At 33.9% G+C, this 26,334-nt stretch overlaps 2 protein-coding genes and 1 long non-coding RNA gene across 13 annotated transcripts; 1 reads left to right on the forward strand and 2 right to left on the reverse strand.

Annotated features, from left to right (window-relative positions):
* Positions 1 to 2,003: 2,003 nt before the first annotated feature.
* LOC117131856 lies at positions 2,004 to 17,903 on the forward strand. Of its 5 annotated transcripts, none has more exons than XR_004455252.1 (8): positions 2,004 to 3,393; positions 3,486 to 3,652; positions 3,820 to 4,127; positions 10,063 to 10,137; positions 10,448 to 10,594; positions 10,848 to 10,945; positions 14,074 to 14,153; positions 17,654 to 17,903. It is a non-coding gene; the product is annotated as an uncharacterized LOC117131856 (long non-coding RNA). The 5 variants fall into 5 exon arrangements; XR_004455254.1 differs by lacking the exon at positions 17,654 to 17,903 and having other exon boundaries at positions 3,820 to 3,942; positions 4,042 to 4,127; positions 14,074 to 14,343; XR_004455250.1 differs by lacking the exon at positions 17,654 to 17,903 and having other exon boundaries at positions 14,074 to 14,343.
* On the reverse strand, positions 17,356 to 26,330 carry LOC103848809 (COP1-interacting protein 7). Of its 7 annotated transcripts, none has more exons than XM_009125633.3 (13): positions 22,570 to 26,330; positions 22,084 to 22,263; positions 21,885 to 22,005; positions 21,769 to 21,814; positions 21,645 to 21,709; positions 21,490 to 21,536; positions 21,233 to 21,385; positions 20,960 to 21,135; positions 19,704 to 20,899; positions 18,542 to 19,630; positions 18,054 to 18,456; positions 17,799 to 17,864; positions 17,356 to 17,681 (listed from the first exon to the last, which is right to left on the reverse strand). In XM_009125633.3, exons 1-13 carry the CDS (start codon positions 22,626 to 22,628, stop codon positions 17,626 to 17,628), a joined length of 3,657 nt encoding a protein of 1,218 aa, XP_009123881.1. In that variant the 5' UTR covers positions 22,629 to 26,330; the 3' UTR covers positions 17,356 to 17,625. The 7 variants fall into 7 exon arrangements, with proteins under 7 accessions (XP_009123881.1, XP_009123882.1, XP_009123880.1 ...); XM_009125634.3 differs by having other exon boundaries at positions 21,645 to 21,697; positions 21,769 to 21,817; XM_009125632.3 differs by having other exon boundaries at positions 21,769 to 21,817.
* Positions 23,916 to 24,581, reverse strand: LOC117131991 (secreted RxLR effector protein 161-like). Its single transcript, XM_033285264.1, has one exon. It carries the CDS (start codon positions 24,579 to 24,581, stop codon positions 23,916 to 23,918), a length of 666 nt encoding a protein of 221 aa, XP_033141155.1.
* Positions 26,331 to 26,334: the final 4 nt, after the last annotated feature.

Below are 26,334 nucleotides of genomic sequence, written 5' to 3' on the forward strand. Positions count from 1 at the left end.
GTGTTATAGGAAACAAATAGAAAACAAACTTTGATTGATCATCAAACATTACTGGCACTTAATATAAAAAATACTAATAATAGAAAATAAATCACTTGAGCATGTATTGATCATCAAATACTTTTTAGTATTTTTAAGAAAACAAACTTTGAATGATCATCAAACATTAATTTTTTGTTTCTTATAATTTTCTTTTTTGTAATATGAAACTTGATTATTGGCATCTATATTCATTTTGAATAAAAAATTAGACCAATATGTATGTCCAGAAAAAGAGTAATGTTCTTGTATTGATACAAATTAATGAAAAAACTTCAGTTAAGATAAGTAACAAATTAATGAAAAAACTTTGGTTAAGGTAATTAAACACAAGAAATAAATGATTTAATGTGTTACGAATATATGTAGATAAAGCTAAGGTAATTATAATATTTTGATCAATGGCATGTTGTGTAATTACTCAAGTTAATAAAGAGTTTTTAAATAGAATATGTGAGAGAGCTTGTGGAGTTGCCACGTAAAAAAAATGGCATACTTGTAATAAACACATGAACTAAAAGTTATTTATTTTAAATGCTCCCCAAATAATAAGAAGGGGATATGTGTTTATTCTTCTTATTGCTAGTATAGTTTTTTTTTGTATATGAGTTATCATTAATAGTTATGATTAGTTTACATGAATTTTTCTAGGATCAATTCTCAGTTTTAGTTTAATGATTTCGGTCATCGGCAAAGTCTTTAACTAACTCATCCAAATTAAGTGAATATTTTTTAAAATGGAAATGAATTTCCGGATTATAATAACCCGTTGTAGAACCAAACCGAATACATTTTCGGATCAACCTATTTTTATATGATTTACTAAACCCGAACCGAATCCAAGTAAACCCGAACCAAAACTAAACTGAACTTTTATAATATCTGAATGGATTAAAAGATTGTGCTCTCAAAAACCTGAACCCGAATTGACTCCGATCCGAACCCAATTAGACATCCGAACACCTATGCCTACCTGTAATAACATGAGAAAAGTGGAATATCAAAATCCAAAAAAAAAAATCTCTGTTTTTTTCTTATAAGAAATAAAACTAGATTATGATCCGCACGTTTGCGCGGAATTATTTATATTTATAACTGATGTTTTCAAATTAAAATTTTATGATTTGATAATATTTTATAAATCTCCGTTAGCGTATTTTTTTAATTTTCGGTTTGGTTCCCTCACGCGCTCTAATTAAACTCAGAATTTTGTCAGGTTCCTAATATTGTTATTTAAACCAAACCAACAACTAAAATAACTAATTCCAAACAAAACCCAAATTTATAAATAACTGAGTGGTTAGTATATTTCATGAAGCGAAAACCAAAAATCATAACTAAACCGGAAAAACCAAAGACTAAAAAATACAATCTATAGATGAACCGTAAACCAAACACCCATACCTAAACATATTAAACATACCTAAACATATTAAATTCTATTAGTAAATAAACAAATATGTAAATAAATTTTTTAAAAAAATAATCCCAAAAAGCATAATCCCCTATATATTATTTGAGAAGCATTACAACATTTTTTTGTAGCCACATGTCATCACTAGAATGATTTTTAGAATCCTTAGAAAAATAGGTTGGTCCATCTAAATATAGAATAAGTTTTTTATTAAACTAACCATAAATACATTATTAATGTGCTTCATTATTTCCTTAAATAATATTACGGAATTTCCTAATGTGGATAAAATATATATGACAATTAATGATTTTAAATATTAAAGATTTGATAAAAATAAGTGTTTCTTATATTATATTTTTTTTAATTTTAAACTATTAAAAGAAATTAAACAACCATATTAACCATATAATAAAAAATAAAAAATTTCTTTATATGTTATATTTTGAATTTTTAAAAACGAGTATAAATTATTAAAACTGTTATAAGTCTCACATTCAAATTTTGTGATCTATAGTTTAAAATTTTTGTTATGACATGATACAAATGATTTAAAAATCATATAAGTCGAAAGTATCATTTAATAAGTATTAAAAATAAAAGATAAATATATATATATATATATATGTATATATATATATAATTTAAATTAAATTATATGCCATATAAAAGTACATCAATATCTTAATTTTAAAATTTACTTTGAATAATGTTTTTGATAAAACTTTTGAAAAAATATTGACAATTTAATTTTTAAAAATATTATAAATTAGTTAAACTATTAATCATACAGTAAAAATTTTGCTATCAGTAATTTAATTTTTGTTGTTATAACATATACAATTGATAAAAAAAACATATGAGTAAAAAACATCATTTAATAAATAATAATATTAAAATGTACTATTTATATATGTTACTATCATTTAAATTTAATTATATACCATATCAATTAGAAAAACTATTGTTTGGATTAATAAAAGTTATTTATATGTTCGCACCAATTTAATTATATAAATATTAGTTACTGAATTTTTAATTATTCAATATATATTTATTATTTCATAATATGTTAGAAACATATAATATAGAAAATCATTTTTATATAATGTTCTTAACCTAGTAGATAGACTAAAGCTCAAAATCCAGAGTTAATTAACCTCAAAACGTAGTAGATAGATTAAAGCTTCGGTCATCCAATACCAATCATCATCATGTGTTGTAAAGTATACTAGCCTTTGACCCGCGCGTCCGCGCGGATGTATATGTTTTATATAATTAAATGTTTTTGTTTGTTGTAAAAACATAATTGTGTTTCATAGATTATCTATTGTTTGACATTGGTGTATATTTGTAATTTTGTTTAGTGTCTATTTTTTAACTATCAGGTTGTATACGTCTTTTATTGTATATTTTTTAATTTTACTTGGTAACATTTGACATTAAAATGATTAATTATAGAGTATTTTGTTGAGAAAATATGTGTTGTGGTAAATTATACTATAAATGTGGTGAGTAAAAATTTTTGAAGACAATATTTAATATGTATTTTTTAAAAAATATTTAGACAGCATCAATATTAACTAAACATTTTTATAGACAATCTATAGCAATTATATATAGCAAGCTGAAATACATAAATTGAATTGGGCCTTTTGTTATGAATTATAAATAGGAAATTCATATTTAAGAAAAAAGATATTGGACCTTAAAAATTCAAGGAAGCCCATATAACTATTATTTCCGGGAAAAAAACAGAAAAATATCTTGTACGTCTCTTTTTTTGTTCCCGTAGAAAGTTCTGTGTCTTCAACCTATCTCTTCGTCGTTGTTGCCGTTCGTTCTGCTGGCGAGAAGTGCACAAACAGCTATGAAGTTTTCACTTAAAAGAGAGCCAGAGTCTAGATCTACTGATGACTACTGGAGATTTTGGGATACAGGTTCGAGTTTGTATACTTAGGTTGAAGTTGATTTTGAAACGATTAGTTGTTCTAATCTTTATTCTGTGTTATGATTTGTTAATATCCATCAGAGGTGTGTAATACCAAGAACGTTCAATCGGTTAAATCTCCAGTCAAAAAAAAACCTCAGCCCCTTACAGATTGGTTAAGAATCAGGCTGAACTTTGGTTTGTTCGCGGGTAGCAGCTGAATATTTCGAGGACTTCGTCTCTGGCTGAGATCTTTATTCCTTCTTAAGGTAATTCTAATCTACGGTTTTCAGTTTAAATTTTTTTTTTCCAGATTTTTGATTTCTGTTATTGGAGAAATCAAAAAGCTTCAGATTTAGACAATCGTAGATTAGACTGAGCTTTGAGCTTTGTCAAAAGCTAGACTGTTGTGTAATCTACACAAACAACTCTGCAGGGAGAAACTGAGGGACAGGGGACATAAGTGATCTATAGAAAAGCTCAGCCAGAGACATGGTGAAGGAGAGAGAGATAAAAAAATGTCGTAACATCACATAGCAAAGGGAAGGCAACTAACCATGTAGTAAATCTTTAATGGATGTGTTCTCATTTAAATTCATTCGATCATCATTTAGTACTATGATCATATGCTGATTTTGAATTTATTTATTGTTGGAAGTATATTGGAGGTGGAGAGAACCAGTACCAGTAATCAAGATGCAAAAGAAAAATGCCAACTTGTCTGGACAACAGTCTTTTTCTAAGGTTAGTAATTACTTATCTATTGGAAGTAATTCATAGGGTGATAAAGTAGGACAGTGTAGAATCAGGAATTAGATTATAGAACCCTGGCTTATGTTTCGATGTTTGTTTTTTACTTGCTTCAGCGATGTATATAAGAGTTTATGTCAATGATTAACTAATATAACATACGATTTTTGGGAATTGTTTTTAAACAACAGCAAATAATTCAAAAATTCGTGAAATCAAAAGAATAAAAATCTTATTGAATAGAATTATTGGAAATCAAAACTAATGTTGTTTTCATTACTAAAAAATATTTTTGTGAAAAAAAAAACATTCTTCAACCATAGATCAATTGTGAAGGCCTGAAATCTGCAAAGAACATAAGTAAAATAAATTATAAGTCACATGAACTCACGGTGTACACAAAAAAACACTTAGAATTTTTTTTTTTTTAAGAACTCATCCAAACACACTCGTATAAGACATCAAAATGATAGAAATTCACATACCTTCTTTCACATTTGTTTAAAGGTTGTCGAAAACTTCTTTGAAAACTACATTCATAGTCTTCTTCTGAGGTTTGCCATCTTCGTCTAAAATCAAAATCTTCAATCCCTTTTTTGAAGTGACTCTAGAAACAGCCACATATAGCTGACCATGTGAAAAGACAGGTCTTGGTAGATAAAACCTACTTTAGACAGCGATTGTCCTTGACTTTTGTTGATTGTTATTGCAAAAGCCACAGCGAGAGGCAGTTGCCGTCTCCGCATTTTAAAAGGCAATCTGGTGTCTGAGGGGGTTATCAGCAATCTAGGAATATCAACTATTTCACCAACCCTTTCTCCTGTTATAATCCTAGCTTGAACCATAAAATCCATTAGCTGAGTGACTTGCAGTCTCGTCCCATTCATTAAGCCATCAGTAGGAGCTATGTTTCTGAGAACCATAACAGGACAACCAACCTTTAGTCTAAGACTATGATTTGGTAAGCCAGAAACCTTAATCGTGTTAAGAAAATCAGGACTAAGAGCTTCATTGTTTACAGAACTTGTATCAGAGGGATCAATGCTATCAGCACTGTTATAAATTTTTTCCTCACCTGAAATGGAAAACATATATTAGGAGAATAACATCAAAACATAAAATGGCAAATTAAAAGATTCAGAAAAAATATTTACCCTGTAGCTTATCCAACATATATTCATTAACTCTATTAACATCCTCGTTAGTTGGACAAAGGATAGCTCTCTCTTGAAAAAATTTCGCCTCTTTGTTTTCATGTAGTGAAGTTGAATCGCCATATATCGCTTCGCTGACTGCTTCTATAGGATTGTCATTTGAGTCGGTAATCAAAAATTCAGAAGGAATTTCTATCTCTGCCTCACCATCATTAGGCTCTGAAAGTTTACCATCACCCACTTTTAATATCCACTCTGAAAATTCCTGAAGATCCTTTAACTCGCATGCTGACAATCCAGCTGATAGCAATCTCGTATTTTTGGTGAGCTTAAGCACTTTGCAGTGTTCCCAAAGATACGATAAGTTCAGTGAGGCCATAACAATTTCAGCTCTACCAGCACCATTTATAACAGGCAATACCTGCCTAAAATCACCACCAAAAACGATAACCTTTCCACCAAATGGCTGTGTATCGTGTTTTCCCACTATATCAGATAAACTTCTATCCAATGCTTCAAAACAATGCTTGCTCATCATAGGTGCTTCGTCCCATATAATAAGTGATGACGCTTTCACTAAATTAGCTTGGTCAGTTCCGTGCTTCATAGTACATGAGGAAAACTCATCTGGATTTAGGGGATACCGAATCTGGAATGAGCTGTCCGACCGCCTTGCAACAACAATGATGCGATGCCACTTGAAGCTACATTTAGAACAATATCTCCTCGAGAACGTATAGCTGCAGAAAGCAATTTCCAGAGGAAAGTTTTGCCAGTTCCACCAAAACCACTAACAAAAAACATTCCACCATCTCCTTTATTAACAGCCAATAGTATCTGCTCATATGTCTCTCTTTGCTCGCAAGTCATCTTCTGAATATCTCTTTCAAGAGTTTCTAACAATGAGGAACGACAATAGCTGCGTTCGTCTAACACCAAGACGTTAGAATCCTGCCTATATGTCCTTGGTAATTTAGGCATAGATTCAAACCTTGTAAGAGAAGTACCATTTCTTTTCAATATTTTTTCTATCTCTAGTAAACCATACTTCTTTTTCTCGTCATCACTCAGAATAAGACCTACAATGAAAAAGGACAGGACAGGCGAGCTCAGTAAATTAGTTTATCAATCACGTAATATCATGTAGCGTTCTAGATTGATTTTATTAATAAAATTTAAAACACACCTGGTCTGTTAAAATTTCTTCTCCTGTTGTGCTCGATATCTTCTGACAATAACTGCCAAGTGTTTTCCCATACCGCCTCTGGCTTAGACAAAGAGTTACTCATAAGCATCATAACAAACACTTTCCGAAGCTCACTTTCTGTGCTTTCAAAACTTCTTCTTACTATGTCATCAATGTACTCCTGATCATCATCTAATAACCCACGAGCATAACATGCATCTTTGTAGCTCGGATACAGAACACCTTGATATGTTTTAATGTCATCATAACTGGTGGGTCCATTGACAACATTCAATAATACACGCAAGAAATAAGCAGCTTCCTGGGTCCTAGGAGCATAATTAATCCGGCCTAGAGCAAATCCCCGCTTCCGTCTTTTGAACTTCTTTGACTTTTTATCGTAAGTAAAGTAGTTTGGAATCTGAGCATAGGTTAATGTTCTTGCAAGATCATCAATTTTACACAACTCAAACCAAGCCAAGAACATTGTATTTTGAATGAGCTTCCGGCTGACCACTGCTTTCAATTTATCTTTCCCTTTGAAAGTAACAACTTGCTTATCAGGGAGATGAAAACTAAGCTTCTCAACAGCAGTAGATCGATAGTGAATAGGAAATTTAAAGACTCTCCACGTTCCTTCACATGTTGAAACATATCTGCATACACAAAAAAGTAAAGATCAATTTCGCAGCTTGCTTGAGTAAGCTGTAACCGGAAAAAATCATAATTTTTAAGTACCTGCAATCGAAGAATTCCTTGAGTTCATTCCTTTTCTTGTCGAGCTTTTCCTTTGTAAGCTCAACATCTCCCAACTCACTTGCAACAATATTGTCTGGGGGTCAACAGCAACTGTGACACGATCCTGTCCTTTATTTATGTATTTGAATAAATACTTTATAGAACCAACTTGGTTGCACCACTCGACGTTAATATGAGCTCTGTATAGAAGAGATAATTTCCGGTTATAAGGAATGACATATCGATTGTCACATTTCACTCCATTCTTCAGAACATAGTTATCTGACTGTTGACGCCTTCTGTAAACCGGAAACCCTTCTTTATTGATAGTGGTCTTCTCAGCAAATGATTTAGGATATGACTTAGAGCAACGGCCATTCTCCATACATGGAGAATTAGTACTAGCTCGTCCACATGGGCCATGAATCATCATATCTTTAATGACCTCATAAAGTTCTGGTTCTTCTTTTTTATTAGGAATCTCTGCAGAAATGATGTTGTCAATATCTTCTGTTGTAGGAACCTTTATCTTCTTCATGAATAAGAGAATGTGAGCATGTGGTAAACTCCGTTTTTGGAACTCAATTGTGTACATAGCTGTATCAAGCCAAAAAAATAATAATTAGTCATTTGTTACAAAAATTCACACGTATGGAAGAACAATCAAACTAAAAGACAGTCGAGTTTGTCTTACATGAGCGTGTCTCTCCCAGAATGTTTTTCTTTGTCAAAGAATCCATCAATGAATCAAGTTTGATCTTGAAGATCCTACAAATAATGTCTGATCTGTCTTCAGCCTTAAGCTTCCTTGCCTTAACATATCTTGTAATCTCTGGCCATTTGGGATTACATGTGAATGTTATGAAAAGATCTGGAAATCCAAAATGCTTACATATTGTCATAGCATCCAAATAGTTGTTCTTCATATATCTAGGACTCCCTACAAATGACGCTGGTAATGTAAACTCTGTTCCTTGCTCATTCATATCCACTTTTCCTGCATTCTCAGACTCTTTAATGGAGTCATAACTATCAGATCGAAGAGAAGGTTGGTTTAACTTCAAATATCGCAGTCGATTGGACTCAATTGTTGTGAACGCATCCACCACAAACTGCTGAAATAGCCTTCTAGAATGTAGGAGAGCATGAGACTCGTTTTTACGTTCATGTAGTCGAAAGGCAAAGAATTGCCTCATACTGATATTAGGCTTCTTGTGTTTTTTTTGCCTTCTCTGTTGCTCCTTTCTTAATACCCAGTCTGAATCCATCTTCTCCATACGTAAACAAAAGAGGATATTGAAGTGCAAGATAAGAAGCATGAATCTCGTTTATCCTCAGCAGTTTTCCTGATTTTTGTTGTAGAACAATATCCCTTTTGTCCATATCAAGACTAAAATCACCAGGAATCAAGGCAGCAACCTCTGAGGCCGTGGGTGTGTTATATGTCCTTCCATCCTTCGATCTCTCACTAACAATCCTCATATGAAAAGAATTTTCAGGATCTGTGTTAAAACGATCTCTTGCTGATCTAAACTTTTTTACATATGGATTGACTTCATTCAACATCTTCATCAATGTCTCAATAATATCTTTCTTGAGATTATCCTTTTTCTTGACCACAAAGTTTTGTTTACCAGAGCTGTAAAACATAGTTAAAAACAACCATGTTAGTTAGAAAATTGGGTCAAAAGGTGTTCAGAAGGTTTATTGTTATACCTTAAACATTTAGATCTGTTTTCAACTTCATTCTCTGTGTCCACTATGTATAGTTGGCCAAACTTGGGGTCACTACCATCAGGTGGGGTTAAATTACCCAATAGATGATAATTTTCTCCTTGTAGCTGAAACATATCAGGGCCTCTACCCTTTTTCAAAGACCTCTCAACTCTTCCACCAAGTGAAGTGAAGGAAAAAAACATATTGTAAGGTCTTATATGTTTCTGGAAGTGTCTGCTTCTTGGTTCATCTCCTTCCAAGAGCTTTTTTAAAACTGATGGTGGTTCTTTCAATAAAGGCAGTTGGACTTGACCTTGCATACAACATAATGAAAATGTAGGTTTTTTTGCATTTCTCCGCTTGTTGAGTCTTTCTCCATACCACATGATAGCACCACAATGACCACATTTGTAATCCGGATCACCTTCATCTAAATAGTCTGCAAAATTCGAAATGAAAACATGATGTCAATTTTTTTTTTCAAATATAGGCAACTGTATAGGTGTTCTTGTATATCAAAGAATTTTGGGGTGGTTACCATTTTCATTAACATATGACTTAGATGGTTTAGAAGCCTTTACACTTTCAACAACACGTTCTGAATTAGGCGCCTTATTAGTGATAATCATCCGATCATCCTGTTCTTCAGAAACTATAGGATCATCTAAGTCAGAATCCTCATCTTCTGTATCAGTATTCTCTTGGGAAGAACATTCAAAAACCTGATCATTATCCTCATCAACTATCCCTGTATGCAACACAATTAATTAATCATGTAATGTCCAGAAAGATTAAGTTACACAATTACAAAGAAAACACCTAAACGTGTTGCTACCTCCAAACAAATCATTTCCCACCAATTCATCATCTTCTTCTATGGTCTGAGTTGATGCATTGAATGTACGTGCATGTTTTGGTGTTCTTTTATTTGGCACCTGTGATATATTAGTAATGTCTTTTAGGACATTACAATCGCTTTTGCGTTTATGGCCTCCCTTGGATTTGATTGATTTGAAGCTCCTCTTATGTAGATCCTCTGTTTATTTCCAATGCAAGACTATGTGCGTGAGCATGTTTTTTCTACGTAAGACCAAATGTAAATAAAAAATCTAAACAAAACTTACTTGTTATTGAGGTTAAGCAACTGCTGGGCGTGGGGGTATATGGCACACTGTCTTTGATTAAATCGATACCTTGCAAAGATAATCAGGTATCATAAAACCAGCTTTTGACAAAGGACAGTGTGTATTTTCTTAATATAGTTAATAAGTTCTTTTAGGTGAATGACTTACCAAGGACTAATCTTCTCAAATTCCTTGGTGTTTGTGGTGAAAGCATGCTTATTTGTTGAAATGGTGGAATTGTGTAGCTTAGCACTTGGTGACCTTCAATGGTTTCCAACAGTCTAAAATAAATAGAACTTAATGGAATATCCTGATTGGAGATAGATTTAGAACATCTGTGGTTATCTTCAAGGTTAGGGATCTCATTGATTGTTGGTGAACGTTTTCTTTTTGCAGTGTCAATTCCCAGTCGTACATTTCCTCTTTTCCGGTTCATCATATTTGGAATACAATGTGCGTGAGAGTGCTCTGTATGAGGAAAAGGATGAGAAAAATCTTGCGTAAGAAAGAGACGTTGTCTGGATGAGAATAAACTCTTTTGAGGTAAAATCATATTTTTTTTACCCAAATTTAAGATTGACAATATATTGTTGGCTGAAATTTAGGAAAATCGTTTAAGTAAAAAAGTATATTTACGAATCTAGTTATATATTTCTGGCGGTTTTCCTTTATTGTTGTATCCATTCAGAATAGATAAAATATATAATTATTACAATCAGTTATTATAGTTCTCTAATAAAATGATGCCAATATAAATGATTAATATAACTAAGAATTGTTTTTATTTTATTCTAAGCAATCATGTTGTTGGAGATTATGAAGAGATTTGATGAGAAGGACGTTAATATGCAAAGGTGATAACGTAACAGATGCTTTCTATCAAAGCTGAGACAGGTATGTTCTTGGTATTATATCCTTAAAATTAGATAGTTAGAAATCATCTAAGTCAGTTCGACCATATGAATTGCTTAGTTAGTTATGTTAACTTAGGAGACTGAATAATATGTTTACATGTATCTGATAAACTTTAATATAACAATTCAAAAGAAATCAAATAGAAAACCAGATTTTATTCATTGTCACTTAAATAAAAATAAGAAACAATAGAAAACAATAGAAAGCACTGCAAACATTAAAAGTACTGAGAAAATAAAAGTAAAAAAACAATTCAAAAACATTGAAAGGAAGAAACTTTTTTCCTATCCGAACAGCTAATCGGTTTTCGCATTTTCATGTTTGATCACTTTGGTGCATAGTTTCTTGGAAGTGGATGTTAGGTCTGGTAGATCAGCATCATCTTCTTTGCGTTTTGAATATGGAGTTTTAGGATCTTCAGATGAACTTGAATCCAACAGCACCACCTAAAACCGTAGAAGTTGCGATTTGGTTAAAAAAAATAAGCTAAGAAAAAAAGAAGAATTATAACATAATCACAGATACAACTTTTTTTGTACTTACACCACCAGATGACATTGTAGAAAAAGTTGTTCCCATTTCAGAAATTGCCTCAGAACCACTTTCAATGCTTAGAACCTTATCTCCAGAACAAACTTCTAAAACCAAGAAGGTGGCTGATCCACTTGAGACATTTTCAGAGTTAATAGACACCCCAAAACAGAAGGACTTTCCGACCAAATTTCGGATAGGTTCTGGTAGTATCTCTGGATCTTCTATCTATTAAAGTTTTGAAACCATTTGTTAGTTTTAAATTGCACTAACGTGATATGCTAAAAAAACTGTATAAAAAATACCTCTCCATAAGAACCATCCCATAGATCATCAGCTTTCACACCAACAATGGATTTTGCAACAGAGCCTAGTAACATTAGACTACATGTCTTTGTGGCATCTTTCACGACCACATGGAGTTTGAACCTTATAAAAGTCAATAAAATCGATTAGCAAAATGTATGATAATTACAAAAAAAAAAACGTAACACATGTAATTCGATTGTAAACACTTACTTGGGGGAAACATGAGTCACAATAGCATTACAAATTTCACAATGAAACTTTGGTTTGTCAATTCTTGTCATCTGTTCATAATCAATATTTGCGAGCTTATTGACTTTTTTGCTGTGACGGTCACACCCAAAGTAAAACCATGCCCAATCAGTGTCTATTGCTTCAATTGTGCATATGATTTTACAAATCTCCACCTGCATAGAAGTGTTTTGTTGGACCAAATTAGTCACAAATAACTTAAATGCAATAAACAATCTCAGAAAACCACATTGAGACAGAGAAATCAATGAACAAAAAATTAAGTGATTACCTGTGTTGCATCCATGATTTCTGAAATCGGCTTGATCTCTGCATCATTCCAATCAAATTGAATGCGTTTACCATCTTTCTTCCCAGTAGATTTCTCAACCGTAGCAAGTTGTGAATTAGCAGCTGACAAACTACAAAATTATGAATCATAAACATCAATCAGTAACAGTTAGTGTAAACAATATTAAATCATTAAAAATAGGAATATACCTTTCAGTTAACTCTAAAACGTCTGGTTCTGTTGGATTGAGGTACATGCGCGATGCATCAAAGGCGTTTGTGATTTGTACATCTCCTAGTACAGACAAAGTTTATAATTTAAAAGTTTAGATGGAGTAAATGATAGGAAATAATCACGAAGTTTAAAGTAAAATACCTCTAAAGAAGGTCACTTTCGCAAACCATATCAAACAAACAAAAGTTCGATCATCACTCTTCTCAATAAAAGCTTCTATTTGCTCAGCATATGTTCCCCAAAGACAACATGGAAGATCGTTTCCTCTGTTAAGTTAAAGATTAGTAAGACTTTTTCAAAACAGGAGAGTAATGTCTAAAATTGAGGAAATAAGAGCATACTGTGAATCAACTAAACGAAATTCGACCCTCTTCCTGTCTTCTCCTTGTGCCTTGACTGTAAGGACATCCCCAAGGTCATGAACTCTCCCTATCACATCTGTTAAAAAACGGAGTAATATATGTTATTCCCATTTATAGAATGTTGTCAGACCACAAAACTGGTTTAAGATTAATAAAAAAAAATTGAAATAGATAACCATAGTACCTATAAGGTAAACAGCCTCTTTTGTGTCTGTTTTTCCAATTGATTCATAATTGGACAGAGACAGAAAGATACGATCATCAGCTAAATCCGACCCTTTTATCACAGTTTCATTTGAGATAGCCATCTTGTATGGATGGCGTGTTGTTCGATATTTGCCACCAGCTGGATTCATTTGTACATTTTCAATGACTCCCCATTTTCCTAATGGTAATGGACGTTGAACTTTGGCCATGTGTGTTCTTTTGCAAGAGGCCTGGATTTTGTTTCCCTAACAAAAACACATTGGTAATATTAATTTAGATAGTTAAAGCAGTAACTCTCAATATAAAAAACATATAGAAATGATAAAACCATCTTACCCATTGGTCTGCTAAAACCATCTCAATGGTATCTCCAAAAGGTGTGTTCTGCCTCCAGGAATGTAAGCACTTAACTTGAACTCGCCACTTATTTTTGAATGGTCTGAGTTTTGTGAGAGGATGAAATGTAGCAAGGATCGACATTTTAAGAGGAATTGAGTCGAATGATTTGGTTTTCACGTAATGGGGAAAGAGATATATATATATATATATATATATATATAGGTAGTGAGTAAAGCTAGGGTTAACGCCAAAAACCAATAAAGATGTTGGCAGTTGTGATTTTTTATCATTAATAGAGAATATGCGGATCGATTTTGTTCCCAAAATTTTTTTGCTTGTTATGGAGTTACCGTAATCACAGGGTTGTAGATTTTTAATGAGTTGATACTAAACGTGATTGGCAAGATTACAATAACTTGAAAATCTTTTTGTATTTGATTGACATCGCTATTGTTATGGAAATGCTTAAAAATAGGAATATATTTGGGCAAGTATATTCGTTTAGTATATTATTGACTTGTTAAAGTTAATTTTGGTTTTTAATTACGTGAGTTTAATTAGGATAATAATGATATAACTTATGATATATATATTTATATTGTCAGGATTAATGCGTGGACAATGACATGGAGTTGTAGCTTTCGTTATTTTGGGGTTTTGATTCTGCATACCAAGATAAACCGAGGTATCATATAAACCGATATTAGATGTTTAAGTATAATTCTGGAAAGCTATGTAGGAGTGTCTCTATTGACTCTAGATTCAGTAGACAAAGATGAACTAAGGTAGTATCACAATTGAATTCGATATTGTATGTTTAAGAATTTAGAATGACAATAACGATGATTAAGATGGTTTTGAAATTTTCTGGTTTACTACTGGTTTTTTAATTATATCTGTTAGTAACTATTTTAAATGATTGGTAGGATAGTGGTACGATGTTAATTATAATTGGATTGTTATTGAATGGTTTACTTATACAGAAAACGATGGACTTGGTTTACTAAATTAAAGAAAACGCTCAATTTTAACCAGTGGCATAGAGTGGTAATTTTTGTGGAAAAGTCAGGGCTAAGTACAAAATGTACTTCAGTTTTAATAGTTTAGATGATTATAATTCAAAAACCAATAAAGTTCTATTGTTTTGACTTCACTGCCAACTGACTTTCCAGTTGCCAGCGATATGAAAAAGGCATCAAAACCCAAAACTTTGACCTGAAAATTAAATGATAATTATCAACTGAGCATAAGATCCATATCAATAAAAGAAAAAAAAAATAGTAATAGAGTCAAAACTCTAAAGTTACCTCAGTATTAGTCTCAGGATTCTTGAGAAATCAAGTACCAACTGAGCAGATTTAACAGCCTTGCTACCTTGATTGTTGGAATGCCATATCAGTACGTCCAACACCACGACAGAAACGTGCGAAGGGGATAAAACTTGCTTGGGAGCTTTCACGTCTTCCAAATACCTTTTTGCCTTGACTCAGAATTCACTCTTGTCTCAGTTTCACTCATGATAGTGACTGACCTGAGCTCTGAATTAAACAAAACATAGCGTCTATTACTCAGATTCAAGAGAAAATTCACGAAAGAGTTCATGCGATGATCAACAATCAAGGGTCGGAATCACATATACTAATTTGAGCTATCATCTTTGTTTCCTTCTAATCAAGAAACATCCTTTATCAAACAGCTGCGCAGGTAAGCACATAAACTCTATGAAGCAAAACCTCTTGCTCGAGAATGGAATCATCTCCTCTCATGCCCCTATATCTCATAACACAATCTCAAAAGGACCCTTTTGTTCTTTTAATTTTATATGTCAAACGAAAAATCATAAAATTAAAATGAAAACGTTAATATTTTTTATTTGATTTATACAATTTGATAAAAAAAATATTTCAAAAATCCAAAAACATTGTTTTCCATATTTTCGAAAAAATCATCAAAATATGATTAAAAACGATTTTAAAATATATTTTTTTGAATTTGAAAGGTATAGAATTTAAATATTTTCCCATGGGTTCACTAATCCATAGGGGGGTTAGGATTTAGTTTTGATAACCGGGAAGGATTTGACTTAGGAGTTTAGATTTTGATCAAAAAAAAGAATTATGAAATAGGGGTATAGGAGACTCTAGGAGCCCATAGGAGATTTGGCATTTCACATTTAGGGCACGCTAGAAGTTGGCTCTCGAAGATGGCTGGTCCACGAATCAATCCACAAACCCTAATTTTACTTTGTTCTTTGTTTTGTGAATCTACCCGTGTGTGGTGGTCGGAGATCATGATGGTGGAACAGAGGAAGAAGATGTAGAAGCCAACGACGACAAAAGATGGATGACCTTATCAAAGTTGGATAGGTTCAAATAATAATCACAGATTAAAGTTAGTTTACTTTAAATATATAGGTCATTATATAATGAAGTGTAATTTTATATTTAGTCACAATTTATTGAATAGGTCCAAAACAAATATGTCACAGTATGTCACAGTAGAGTTCAAAACTTCAAATAGAACTCTGTTTTAATCAATACTACTAGATTTTGATCCGCGCTCTGAAGCGCGGGTTTTTGGATTATAAAGAAAAAAACACAATTTGATATGAATTATCATTTTGAGATTGTTTTACATTATTACGTTACAGAGTCATATTATATCAAAGAAGGATATTTATTTAGATTTAATTAGCTTATTTGAGATTCTCTATGTATATTTTTCTGTAAATTTCTATTAGGCATATGTACTTTATCCGAATCCAAAAATTTGAACCAAAACTGATCCAAAAATACATATTCAATTTGGTCAATTTCTAAAACAAAGTATTTATTGGGTATACTTTTGAACCCGCGGATCTCGGTTAGGTTCGAGTTTTATCTGAGACTCGATCGGCTAAACAAAGTACCCAATTGTTTTGTGTATATTAGGCATATCTGGATATTTAAGATTAGTATTATGGATATTTTAAGTTAAAAGGTGATGCTATCAAAATTTACTTATATATTTCAGGTATTCAAGTAAAATTTTGGATATTTTATGTTTTTTAGTTCATATTTTGGGTAAAGTTTTGGGTTATATAAACTATTTGAACTTTTAAGAGTTTTGTTTGAGTTTTCAAAAAATTTCATGTTTCAGGTATTTTTGTGTTTTCGGGTATATCAAATCATTTCGGGTTTTAAATATTCAAATCGGTCAGATCCGTCATGTAACCAAAAATTATAGTTATTTGAATTACGAATCTGAACCGATCCGGAACCAACCCGAATCCGAACTGAAATTTTTAAATATCTAGTTGGTTTAAATGTCTAGGACATAAAAGGAATCGATCCAACTCGGCCCGAAGACCCAAATATTAAACTTTACTCTCTAAGATTTATTTAGCATATTTTTTAATTTAGTATTGCAGTCCCAAATATATAATCTAATAACATAATATGAAATCTTCTATATTGTCCACAATGTCTGATATAATTTGTTTTGTTAATAGTGTTGATATTGGTATAGCACGTTAGTTAACGGTAGATGTTATAAGTTGTAGATCTTATAAAGGTCAATACGTTCGGTATTATATGTAGATAAAAAAGTGGATCCAAAAAAATATTAGAATTAAAAGAGAGATTACAATATATTTCTAAATGTTGGAAATATTATTTGGTTGCTATATAATAGGAGTTCAGTTATAATATCTAGTTATATATAATTGGTTGGATTAAAAATGAAAAGATGCAGTAACTTTGTATAAGTAGATTTTTCAAAACTACTTCCTTTTTAATAGAATAGATTAAAACTATTAAAACATAAACATGTCCTATTCATATAGGTGTGGTCCAACTATTTTACTACAATTATTAAAACTTTTTATTAATCATTTAAGATAAATATTATACAAAGAAAAACATATATTGACTAAAAATACAAATATAAAAATTAAATTTCAACAAAAATGTAAAACAAAAAATATACCCTAAAAATCTAGTAGATTAGATAAAATAGAACAACACTAATAATATTTTATCAGTTGACAATTGCATCCATTTCATTGCTTTTGGAATTAAAGTGTTCATAAATACTGGGAAGAGGCTCGATGGATACTTTATAAATACTCAGCCACTACAAGATTTGAAGACTGTAAATGTAGATATTGATCTCTGTCTTCATGATACTCTCTTCTTGTTCTTGAAGGGAGAGAGCAATGAAAAATGGCGAGAAGCTGAGGAAATGAAGGAAAAAAAAGTGAGACCTATCATAGATTACTGACAAAAGCATAGAAAGTGAAGGAGAATTTCTTTTACAGTGTCAGATAGTTTCTAAACGAAAAACTGCTTACATTTCTGTGAAGCAGTTGCTGCTGTAGGTGTTTCATCTTGAGATATGAGATTCTTCAGTGTAAAAGCTGGATAACAAAACATAAAATTTATATTGACTTCAAGTTAAGGTAAGCAAATCATGATTGTCATATTCTCTATTCCACACCATATACTCAACATCAACAGAAGGTTCGTGCGGTTATGAGACCATGTAAGTTAAATCCTTAGTAATTAGTTACAAGCCATAAAGATAAAAGAATGTAAAATGTTTGTACCTTCACTTGTCGTAGCAGCAGTTACAGCTGATTCATGATCCTTGTTGCTACTGACAGCAGCAGCACTATTAGACTTGGTATGGTATTTACCTGTAGACGAAGACCGACTCTTTTTTCCAAATTTCAACAGTTTTCTAAGCCCTTTTGTTGCTGACTCCTTTGATTGAGATTTCTCCAAGGCCTCACTCATCTTCTTCTCCGCTGCAAGAGCTTTGACAGTTTCTTGCGCTGTTTCATTTGAATGACAGCTTGGTCCAGGTGCTTGGGAACACACTGAGTTACCTGGAACTTCTAACGAAGAAACCCGAGCATGGGGAGCTTCATATGGTTTCTCAACAACATTTTGAACTGTCAGAAACTTTGGTGTTTCTGTTATCAAGTCACTCAGAGTTTCCGGTCTAATCTGAAAGCAAAAAAAACACATGCCAGTCATGAAAACCTTGTAAAACAGAACATCAAAGTGATCTGGCTAGAATAAGAGTACTTACTAAGACCAGATCATTGCCACTCTCCTGCATTGTTTCAACAGCTTTCTTATCAGCTCCTGCAGAAGGACAACAGTCATAGATGGTGGAGTATCCAGGGACTAACTTGGACTCCTCCGTCTGAGCTGCACTTATACTTCGAGCTGAACTTGGCAACACCATCACCACTGTCTTCTCAATCACTGGAGTTTCATCAACAGCATTTTGGGACAAGGGTTTGTTCTTGTTACCAAATGGTTCAATCTCAAAAGCTGAAGATTTAATTTTCTCTGCTCCTTTCACTAGAACATTGTTAGGACCTTTTGGTGCTTTTATCTTCAGCTCTGGAAGAGAGGCGATTTTCGCTATATCATAGTTAACAATGGCAGATATTTTCTTTGTCTCCGGAGCATCAGATGCTTTTTTGGATGCTATTGTGCGCAGTGACCTCACTGCAGAACCTGGTGCACTATTATTACCCGTTTTAGGTTCTGATAATCGTCTTGTCCTTGAAACTGACTTGTTCTGACTATCAAGACTAACTCTGGTTTCTCTCTTAGAGAGAGGTAATGGTGATATCGACCTTGTTAGCCTACTTCCTGCCATGTGCAGTGACCTCACTGCAGAACTTGGTGCACTACCCATTTTGGGTCTTGTCCTTGAAACAGACTCGTTCTGACTATCAAGACTGATTCTGGTTTCTCTCTTATAAAGAGGTAACGGTGATGTCGACCTTGTTAGCCTGTTACTTGATGCTATGTTTTCTCTCTTAGATGGAGGTAGCGGTGATATTGATCTTGTTAGCCTGTTACCTGTTGACTTACTTCCAGAACTCAGTTTACTATTCTTCGGAACTTTCTGAGGTTCATTTGAGCCTAAAGAAGCACTTCTTATAGGAAGACGGCGTTGAAGAGGTGATGATAATGATCCTGGTTCTGTGTCGCTAAACTTAGAGGCTCTAGGAGCGCCAGGAGAAAATCTGTTTGACAAATTTTTTCTTGTTTGTTGAGCAGATAACTGTGACTGGCCTACTACAGTTGAGTTGCTTTTAGCAGCAATCCTCTTCTGTCTTGCTATTTTCAGACCTTCGATGCGTTTCCTCTCTTCCTCTTCCTAAAACGGTAATAAGAATGTGTGATGCACTAATAAAAAAAAAGCAATTATCTCATCAAATTGTTAGTTTTACCTTTTCCTTTTTGATGATCAGAAGATCAGCTTTGAAATTTCTAAGCTTATCAGCTCGTGCTCTTGCTTCATCTAAAGGACTCATCTTTGTGGGTCTTCCTTTCCGTATTACCCCTGAAGCCTTCCTCTTATCTGCAGCATCATTAGACAGTCTTGTTGTTGGATCTCTCTTTGTAACTCCAGCTTCCTTGTTATTCTTTTTCTTTAAAGCTTTGGAACCAACAAAATCTAGTGCAGGATCATAGCCAGCTGATAACTTCTCTGTTTCTCGCTCTGGCATCAGACTCAGATCATGAGGCTCATAACTGATCTTGTTTCTTTCACTTCCATCAGCTTGGTGGTACGAAGAGATCTCTGGTCCAATGTCTAAAGCATTTCGAGTACTGCTTCCAGCTTCCCGAGTAACAATATAAGAATCATCATCCATGTTAACTGATGATGATCTTTTATCCAGACCATTCCCTGGATTATCAAAACCATTCAAGTTGAGAGGATCAGAAGGATTCTCAAAACCATTTTCTCTCTGGTGAACCATAAAAGAGTCACTAGATCCCCTAATTCTACGAGTCACAGTTCCATTTTGAGTATCCCTTTCTTGATATCTTTCTTCTGCTTCACGTTTGTCAAGAGCCAAAGGATCATCATATTTCCATGTACCTTGCCTATCCTTCTCCATCATGTGGTCAACGGTACGTTCTTCTCTATCAGCATCTTGCAACAATAAAGTTTGAAAGGCCTGCCAATCCCCAGTGTCAGCCTCTGTCCCTTTTGTTTCTCTCTCTTTACCAACATTGTAACATTCTACTACTATCGCCCCTTCTTCAGCATCAGATTCTGTTCCTGAATGATCTTTCTTCTTCGAATTAATGTAGTTTATATTCCGAATCACCACCTTCCCTGATTTCCTTCTCCTACCTGATTTTCCTTTCTCTCTGCCCTGATCTTCTTCTGATCCGGAGGAGTCCTCGCTACAAGATGAGTGATGTTTCTTAGCCTTTCTTTGGCCAGAGCTACGCCTAGAATCATCCGTAGAGGGATAGGGTGATGGATATGGATAGTAAGGCATGCCCTGCATTGTATATCCTTGAAACACTGGAAAAGTCCCGGGCGGAGAGTGAACTGGCCATGGTGCATACATAGGCTGTGGATGCTGCCCTTGCACATGTTCTTTATTTACATTTGTAGGAGACTTCACATCTGAATAAAAAAATATTATTGGTATAAATATCGACTGTGCAAAACAATGGACCGTCTTACCATTATTATTTTCAGGTGTCCCAGGCCACGAGTTCCTACGCATATTAGCAGCATTTGCCAACATAGTCCCTGAGGCGTTCTTTGGAGAGATGTTTGGCTGTGTTGCTTCGATTTCAAGCCACTGACCAGATTCGTGCTTTTTCTTCCACAAGTCCATGAATTTTAAGCAGGCATCCCTAATGACATCGATGAAGCAAAACAGTGACATAACTACGGCTGCTACTCAAAAGATTCTTTCGAACTCGAGAAGTAAAATAAAAGAAATCCTCTCACATCAAACGTGAGGCTCCAAAGGATTTGGCGAAAGATATAAGAGGAAGCATATCATCAACTTGGAAACCGGCTGCCACGGCACGTGCAAATGCCATTCCCTGTTCTTTCTGCAACACTTTCTTCCTTGTCTCCAGAACTTTCAGAACTTGAACTCTGATAAAAACAATTCCACATCACCAATCAGATACTTCACTACTCTCTTTCTTTTAAGCATAGAAAAAGAAAAGAAACATCTTTCATGCAAAGGGGTGGTATACTTAGAGTTTTCATCTGATGTGTTTGCTTGCTTTGGATGTGAATCTGGCTGTCAAAGATGAAAGAAGATGGAATTTAATTGTTTTCTCCAGAAAAAAAAAAAGATGAGAAGAAGAAAATCATTTTAATTATAGAAACCATTCCGGTTCTAAGTAACCTCGTAAAGGACAATGGCTTTCTCCTCGTTGAACTTTAGCAATGGCCTATTACCTGATTCACATTCTAAAATATTGGTTCAACTGTAATCTTAGTGAGAAAACGTTGGCATCATTATAGCATACCTTGTGTACTCTCTGCTCTTTTTGCTCGTAGATTGTCGTCTTCCACCTGCTTTTGTACAATCTAACGTTACAATTGACCAAACAAAGTATTTACAGTATATCAAAGTTTTACTTACAACAGTTAATGCTACTTCAGAGATGTGCTGGATACCAATTGCTTCCCTCATCTGCATGATCTCAGTTTCTAAAGTGTAAACACGTTCTAGGACATCCGGATTGCTCACAAAGCGAACAAACCTAACGAAAACAAAGAAGAAAAAGTGTCTCAGTGTCCAAAAAAGCCCCGTTTAAAGAAAGCTTGTATTGTTATAAAACCTTTGAATTGTTGCTTTAGTGAACCAAGCCGCATTGTCACTATCCTTAGGCTTGAGAACAATGGAGTAGCCACCTTTAGAAACTTGATCTTGTGCAGTCTTCAAGTGAGCGAGAAAAGGATCAAGCAACCCTGTAGCTATCTTCTCAGCCTTTCCATTATCTATTATCAACAGATCACACCTGAATCACTTTGTTACACAAGTTAGCGACTTTACAGTTTTCTCGACTTCTCGATGCAATAATAATAGCTTTGTCACTTCGTTACAGCCCACAAAAAAAAAAGAGAAGACTTTTGATCGTATCAAAGAACTCAAAAATGGAATAACTTTGTTACAGTTTCTAACACTTAACAATATGGGATCAAATCACCATTAAAAGGATTTTGATATTATCAAGAAACCAATAAAAATGCAAAACCTTTCGGCGCATATTATGTTCTTAAATAAATATTTTAGATCAATGAGAGAGAGAGAGAGATTATATTACCGGGTTCGAGTGGGAGTGAGCTGAAACACAACTGAATCAAGCCTGGTCGAAGATTTCATCGCAAAATCTTGAAACTTTTCAGATTACTGAATCATCCAAAGAAGAACCCACTAACCGAACCGAAGAACGAAACACAAACTACAAATTAAAGTGAAGAATCAGATGGAGACGAAGAATTGTAGAGCGAAAGGCAGTGTGTAATCTGCGAAATTTTCGAGGAAATATTGGGCGAAAATGTAAAAGTGGGAAAAAGTCAGGGGTAAAATAGGAAATCCGAGGGTGATCACAGGTGTAAGTGTCTATAAGTGTTTACTACCGACAGAAATATGTCATCGGCTCCATAGTCTTCCTCAACGGTAATATTGGTTGTTATATTTTATTTTTGTTGAAACAAACAACAGTTATGTCTTTATTAGGAAAATGACTTCAAAATGAAGGATCGAAACAGTTTAATTTAGAGAACAATTATGTTTCAGTACACTTTGTATCTAAATTTAAAAACATAATTTTTTTAAAAAAAATTGACACATTACTTTAAGAGAAACTGAAAGATATAACTATAGTAAAACAAAAATTAGGTACATATCTATTATAAAATATGTGCTATAATATACTATACATTACAAGAAAATTACAAGAAAACATGAATTTAACGACAACCATTTACAACGAATATGGGTCATCGTAAATAAGAGAATAATATATAACGAAAATATGTCAAAAAAATAGTTCTTCTAGAATAAATTTATGACGAAAGTGTTCCGTGTTATAAAATAACTTATAATTTTATAGTATTGAAAATTATAAATAAGGGCAAAATTTTATACCCGCAGAAAGGAGATACTACTGATACAAGATAATAACAAGAGAGAATATGTTATATGAGGAAGAAGAGATGGTGTATTACAATTGATCGAAACGATCGTTTATATATAAATGAAAAAGAGAAAGTTACTGTGTGTGCATAGTGACGGTGGGCTCCACATAGTAAATAACAATGCGAAAATGTCAAGTTTTGGTGCGTATTATTTTGACGTTGTTTTTCTTCACGTTTACAACACTCCCCTTTGGAGGCCAGTGTCACTATCGCTTCTTGCTTAACGTCTTTGTTGCCTCGTTAAAAACCTTTCTAGGAAAACCCAATGGGAAAAACCATAGTAAGGTAAAAAGAGTACAACTACGTAAGCTCCCCCTCGAATGAGCAGTCATAGATCCTTCTGATGACGCATTCCAATGTTATGGACATGTTTTATGAATACCGCAGTCGGAAGTGATTTTGTGAAAAGGTCGGCTGCATTGTCGCATGATCGGACATATCTTACTTCAATCTCTTACTTTTTCACGAGCTATTGAGTGTATGAGAAGAACTTTGGATGAATATGTTTCGTTCTATCGCTTTTGATATATCCGTCCTTTGTTTGAGTAACACATGCTGCATTATCTTCATAGAGGATAGTTGGCTCTGTATTTCCGTCAATCCCACTGCTTGAACAGATGTGTCGGCTTATTGATCTTAGCCAAACACATTCTCTACTTGCTTCATGGAGTGCGATAAATTCAGCATGATTTGAAGAAGTAGCCACGAGCGTTTGTTTCTGAGAACGCCAAGATATAACAGTGCCTCCAATCGTGAAAACATATCCCGTTTGCGATCGGGCTTTGTGTGGATCTGAAAGATATCCTGCATCTGCAAAACCAATCATTTGACCTTTTGAATCTTTAGGGTAAAATAAACCCAAATCAATGGTCCCTTGGAGGTAACGAAAAACATGTTTAATCCCATTCCAATGTCTCCGAGTTGGAGATGAGCTGAATCTTGCCAAAAGATTTACAGCAAATGATATATCAGGCCGTGTACAATTTGCAAGGTACATCAGCGCTCCAATTGCACTTAGATATGGTACTTCCGGACCAAGTATCTCTTCTTTCTCCTCAGGTGGTCGAAATGGATCGCTTTTAATATTAAGTGACCTAACGACCATCGGGATGCTAAGAGGAGTTGATTTATCCATGTTAAATCGTTTCAACACTCTTTTAGTGTATGTGGATTGATGCACAAATATACCATTTTGTGAATGCTCTATTTGTAGGCCAAGACAATATTGTGTTTGTCCAAGATCTTTCATTTCAAATTCTCCTTTGAGATAGTCTGATGCCTTTTGTATTTCCTTCTGAGTTCCGATAATGTTAAGATCATCAACATATACCGCGATTATTACAAATCCGGACATTGTTTTCTTAATGAAAACACATGGACATATAGGATCATTCACATATCCTTCTTTTGTTAAATGCTCACTGAGACGATTATACCACATACGTCCAGATTGCTTTAGCCCATATAATGATCTTTGCAATTTTATTGCACATAACTCTTTAGGTTTGGAATTTAATGCTTATGGCATTTTAAAACCATCAGGAACTTTCATGTAGATATCAGTATCTAATGATCCATATAGATAAGCTGTAACAACATCCATGAGACGCATCTCTAGATTTTTATCAGCGGCTAGACTCATCAGAAATCTAAACGTGATTGCATCCATAACTGGAGAATATGTTTCTTCATAATCGATTCCAGGTCTTTGAGAAAAACCTTGAGCCACAAGACGAGCTTTGTATCTCGTAACCTCATTTTTCTCATTTCGTTTTCGAACGAAAACCCATTTGTACTCGACTGGTCTCACATCTGCAGGTGTGAGTACAATAGATCCAAATACTTCTCGTTTATTAAGCGAATCAAGTTCAGCTTGTATTGCATCTTTCCATTGTTTCCAATCATGTCTCTTTTGACATTCATAAACAGATTTTGGTTCTGGATCATCGATTTCTTCATTTATTTCACTTGACACAATATATGAGAAAGCATCATCAACATCATCCTGTTCATTTCTATTCCATATCTTCTTATTATGGATGTAGTTGATAGAAATCTCATGATTATTTTCTGACTCATGATGCCCTACTTTGTCAGTATCCTCATTATTTGTTTCTTCCAAAATATTTTCCGCTATTTTGGGTGTGTCATTTATTTCGACTTCCTTTTGTTTTCTGGGATTTTATTCTTAGAACCAGTAGGTCTGCCACGCTTCAAGCGTGTTTTAGACTCTCGTGTATCGTCTGCTTTTCTTTGCTCATTTGTTATTTTGATACAAGCTGGAGCATTCGCGGCTGGTATATGAGATTTAGCTACCGTTTTGGTATCCGCAAATGCATCAGGTAGCTGATTAGCTATATTCTGTAAATGCATGATTCGTCGAACTTCTAGTTCAGACTCTTTAGTAGGAGGATCAAGATATAGTAACGAAGGTACACTCCATTTGATATCATTTTCTACATTTTTGTTTTCTCCCCCTAGAACTGGGAATACTTTTTCATCAAAGTGACAATCGGCGAAACGTGCCGTAAAGACGTCACCAGTTTGTGGTTCGAGATATCGTATAATTGATGAGGAATCACAACCAATATATATTTCCAATCTTCTTTGTGGTCCCATCTTTGTACGTTGTGGTGGTGCTACAGGCAAATATACTGCACAACCAAATATTCTAAAGTGGGAAATGTTTGGTTCTCGACCAAACGCTAACTGTAGTGGGGAATACTTATGGTATGCACTCGGTCTGATCCGAATAAGTGCTCCAGCATGCAAAATAGCATGTCCCCATACAGAGGTTGGAAGTTTTGATCTCATGATCAATGGTCTTGCAATCAATTGCAGACGCTTAATTAAAGATTCAGCCAAACCATTTTGCGTATGAACATGAG

This window comes from Brassica rapa, chromosome A02 (assembly GCF_000309985.2).
Source record: "Brassica rapa cultivar Chiifu-401-42 chromosome A02, CAAS_Brap_v3.01, whole genome shotgun sequence".
NCBI classification, from domain to species: domain Eukaryota; kingdom Viridiplantae; phylum Streptophyta; class Magnoliopsida; order Brassicales; family Brassicaceae; genus Brassica; species Brassica rapa.